General features: G+C 58.1%; 1 protein-coding gene across 3 annotated transcripts in view; it reads left to right on the forward strand.

Annotated features, from left to right (window-relative positions):
- Positions 1–4,611, forward strand: part of LOC113204214 (rhophilin-2) — a 128,474-nt gene that overhangs the window by 42,938 nt on the left and 80,925 nt on the right. Inside the window, exon 1 of one of the 3 annotated variants that reach the window (XM_026419291.2) lies at positions 3,208–3,347. The exons of the other annotated variants lie outside the window; for them this stretch is intronic. Within the exon in view, the coding sequence (XP_026275076.1) occupies positions 3,273–3,347 (75 nt within the window). The 5' untranslated portion in view covers positions 3,208–3,272. Of the gene's footprint in view, positions 1–3,207; positions 3,348–4,611 lie in introns of those variants that run through there. 3 annotated transcript variants of the gene reach the window in all.

Consider the following 4,611-nt stretch of genomic DNA (forward strand, 5'->3'; position numbering starts at 1 on the left):
TAGTATCAATAATAGAGATACCAAGAATACTTTCACTCCGTTGTACAAAATGAAATGTCATTTTTCAGCGGACACGTATAATCCGTATAACCCCAACGGTGTCGCCGCTTATACTAGGAAAAACAGAATAAGGCAAAGAAGAATCCCAACCACAGTCCGAAATTTAAAGCGTCACATCGTTTAAGCGCCGTCCCCAACGCGGGCAGGGCGTCGAGGGCGGGGTCCGCTGTCCACTCCGTCATATACAGCGACGGCTTTACATCCGCGCCACGCAGGCCGCAAAGGAAAGGCTGCAGCAACGCGAAAGTGCAACAACGTGCAACGTGTAGTAAATCCTCGCGCTGCTGCTGCAATGTGGAGTGCCACAGTATAAAACGGTCTCGCGAAAACGTTTATGATTACGAGGACAAAACTGAACAGGCGTCGCAATTTTTCTTTTCTCTCCCCTTCTTCTGAAGCGTGCACGACGTTGTGTACGATAATAGCGATTGATCGTTTTAATGGCGGCGTTAAACACTCCATCAGCAGATGCATCAGCATTGTGGGTTTTTGCGCGCGAATATCCCATCACCGATACACGCCCCTCATCTTCGTCATAACATCTCGTATTAGCGGCGTTATAATTTTTTTCAATTTTTTTTCTTTTACCGTCTGAGGCGCGAGGAATACAGAGCGTGCATAATGAGCACGACGGTGGTTTGCAATCAGCTGAGCGGGTCTGGCCGCCAGCAGCAGCAGCCGCTCCCGACGATCGGGAGATGCGCTCTCCAGTGCACTGGGTAAACTCGAGGGGGGGGGGAGGGTGTTGAACGTTTGCGGGACGCGGTCAGTCGGGCCAGCCGCACCACCAGCCGGGTGTCCCGTTGGGAGGGCGGCAGGGCCCCGCGGTGTGGCCGCCACGCGCCAATGTCCCCGCGCGCCCGCCCCGCCCCACCCCGCCCCGCCCCGCCACCTGTCGATGCCGCTCCTGGTGAGTCACGCCCCCACCCACACACCGCCAAATCAAGCGATCGGGGCCGGGCTATGGGCGCCGAGCAGCGCGCGCGTTCCGAACCTAAAAGCTCGTGAGCCGGGCGCGACAAAACGCGGCCGCCACCCACCGCCACCCTCCCTCGCCCGCAGTCGTCATGTTCTTGCCTATTTAGTTTAGAATGTTGGGCGCCTTATATGACGAGGACAAGCCTCGACGGGGGTGTCTTTTGATGTCTCGTTTTATTTTGTCAAAGCGTGTGACGACGAGGCGCGCCCGGTTGAGTCTGCGAAACACTTTTGTGTGGGGCGTATATCGCAAAACCGTCAACACCTTCGCTGGGGAAGAAAAGGAGTTAAGTCGCACCCATAAAATGTGGAATAGTTCTAGTACCAGTAGAGTCAACATTTCTTTAACACTCGCCCACAGTCGCGCCCACAGTGCTATTCAGGGCAAGAACTCGCTTAAGTACACATGTTTTTTCTCAGATTTATTCGGTTAACTACGGGAGCTCGGCGCCCGCGAGACACAGGGTAGGCCGCCCCGCAGCACACGTATGCGCACAGCAGGCGAGCTATTGCCTACCTAGTAGGCGCTATATGAGCTGAACTGACCTGGTGCGTTTTAGCGAACAACGGATGACTTTTCGTACGATCCCCGTCTGAGCATCATTGTTTTTTCCAGGGTGTTTGAGAGGGTATATCTGTGGGTGGCTTTTTGTAGGAATAATATTACACCACGTTCTAGACTTTTGTTTTAACCAGCACTCTGCTTCCACAACACAAAGTGGCCCCACCACCACCACTGCCTCGAGGGGCTGCCGTGCGGCGGACGGGCGCCGCCGCCGGTGTCGTCCTTGGCGCGGGTCACTCTGGCGCCGCGTGAGCCCGAAGCCAGACTATGTGTCTCTGTGTAATCCCCGACCGCGTCCAAGCGAGGCGCCATTGCGTTAGCGCCGCGTCCCATCCTACTACATATCGGGGCCCACTGCGGGCATCGCGCCTAGGGAAGGAAGCAATCCCGTTAGCGGCCCGGCCGGGGCTGCGCCAAGCTCGGCGCTGCCAGCATAAATGAGACTTCCATAATTTTTTTTCTCCCCTTTGAGGAATATAGTGGTAATTGGCAGCGGTTTGTCCCTCGAGAGGTTGTCCCCCGGCGGCGCGCGCGGTGCGCGTGCATCCACCACCGGGGGCGCGGCCAAGGACGAGGAAGCAGAGAGACGGGCAATCTCTATCACTCTCGTCAGGATACCCTTGACTGCTTGCTCTGCTGGCCACGTTTGGAATTGCGATAGAACCTGGTTCGGCGGGGTGATGCGCGCGCGCTGGCCTGCTGCTGCGCGCGGCCCGGCTGCCAAGTGCTCCAATTCCACGGAGCGCCCCCTCTTCTTCGCCCCGCCTCTCTCGCCGTCTCCTCGCAACCTCATGACGTGTGCATGCAGCAGACGGCATGTCAAGTCGGCCCCCCGATAGCATCTGACGGTCTGACGCCGACTGACGCAAGCCTTACCGACCTGACCCCGCGGCGGGCTCTATGTGCCCCGGCACCCGGCAGGCGGTGATCGGGCTGCACGCTCGGACTTTGGGCAAAGTGTATGGACGTCTGCCTGAGTCCGCGCACCGTGACAGTCGAACCGCCCTCTTGCTGCTGCCTCTGATGCTCACGACCGGCCGCAGAAAGCTAGCTAGACCCCCTCTCGAATAAAGGACTCAGATGGACGTGCGTCCCGTCGACGTTGGTCCGGAATAGGTTGGACTGAAGCAACAAATTTCCAAATGTATCGTTGTAAATTTTCCCGAAAAAATGCATCGAAGGTTTTGGAGAATTTCCGGAGTAAATTTGAGGACTTTCGTAAGGTTTCGATACTCAAATACATAGATAAAATAGATTTTTTTTAGCCTTGTGGTAGCAGCATTTAGAGCACAGTGCTTGATAGCCGCTGCTCGGGGATGGCCTCGCCCACGTTTACTGCCCTGCTCCGCCCGACTCCACGTATGGAGGCGCGCGAGGTCCGCACGTCCCACCACGACCCGCCGTAGTACTGATTTGCACAGCCCAGGCGTGTAGAGCGCCGCACCGCTCGGTGTACCGCACGGTGTACCAGTAGCGCTAACGCCGTGCTAACGCAGCGCTCGCGCCCGCCCTGCTGTCCAGGACTGCGCTAGGGGGGCCCGCCCGCCGCGGTCCGCAGCATCTGCCGCCGCCGTCCCCCGGGCGCCGCGCCGAGCCGCCGCCGCCCGCCCTCCGCGCTGAGCCCTCAGCCCGGGGGGCCCTGCTCGGGGCCCTGCCCGGGGGCCTCGCCATGCTCAAGTGGGTCCACGGACTGCCCTTCCCGGCGGACAAGCCGGACAAGGCGGACAAGCGGCAGCACCTGGGGGTAAGCACCTTTTGCAGGGCCTGCGCGGCGTCAGTAGTCCGCTCAGGCGTAAGTAATTGGATGCATGAATTGATTTCTTGTTGACAGCTAGTTGGTTAATTAATTGATAAGGTGGTTGACCGGCGGCACTATGAACTGCGCGCGGCACACGCTGAGCACAGCTTCGCCGCCGCCGCCACCGCTGCTAGTAATTCGATATACTTTTCGATATCGATCTGTTTGATTGATTGACTGACGACTGCTTGACGATCGCGGCTGCCCCATCGCAGTCGGTCGGAGCAGTTGGGGTAATCCAGCCGGGCCTCGCCCTGCCCCGCCCCGTTATGAAGCCGGCGGTGTCCATCGCCTTGTGGCCGCTCTGACATTCAACGAGTCACTCGAGTGGAGCTTGGAGCGTGGCGGAGCATGGCGGAGCGCAGCGTGGGCCCCGCGCCTTTCGGCCGGAGCCACATGTTTCCGACCTGAATGGGGAGCATGTATGGCGTCGTGCTCTCTCTGTCTCTTTCTGTCTCTCTGTCTCTTTCTGTCTCTCTATCTCTTTCTCGCTCTCCTCTCTCCCTTTCTCACTCACACCACACTTCACACTTGGCTTTTAATGAGTATGGGGTACTTTTCTCATGGCCGCACTAATAATTTTTAGGGCCGATTATAACTGGAAGCATTTTAGACGACATGTCATAAATAAATCTCTCTTGAGAATTTTTTCTTTCATGGATACATTTTCTTTATTGTGGCCACCCACAGGCCTGAGCAAGAGACAACGGAGGGAGGGAGAGAGAGAGAGAGAGAGAGAGAGAGAGAGAGAGAGAGAGAGAGAGAGAGAGCGAGCGCGCAGTCAGGTGTTTTGCTGAGGGCGGGCCCCCGCGACGCGTCGTATTGGGGCTCTGCTGGAGCGGCATAGTGCGCGCGGCCCTGGAGCCGGCCCGGCCTGGAGTCCTGGAGTCACGCGCCTGGAGACCAAAAGGCATTGAGCAATGCGAGAGCACGACCTCGGCGCGGGCCGAGCCGGGGCGGGCACGTCGCACGATATCACAGCGTGTTGTTCAATTGGATCAGAGCCGGGGGCCTCGCGGAGGTCCGTAAACCGCGTCTTGAGATCCGGCCGAAGAAGGTGAGGGGGGAGGGGGGTATGGCGATACCTAAAACTTACGGTCGGGGCAGGACAAAGGGCGCTGGACACAGAAAAGAAACACGTTGAACAATCCTCCGCCGAAATTAAATTAACCAGGGCTTCTCTCTCCATTAGCCATTTCTCCCCCCCCCC

The sequence above is a fragment of the Frankliniella occidentalis genome, unplaced genomic scaffold, assembly GCF_000697945.3.
Source record: "Frankliniella occidentalis isolate FOCC.00 unplaced genomic scaffold, Focc_3.1 Scaffold4, whole genome shotgun sequence".
In the NCBI taxonomy this organism is placed as follows: domain Eukaryota; kingdom Metazoa; phylum Arthropoda; class Insecta; order Thysanoptera; family Thripidae; genus Frankliniella; species Frankliniella occidentalis.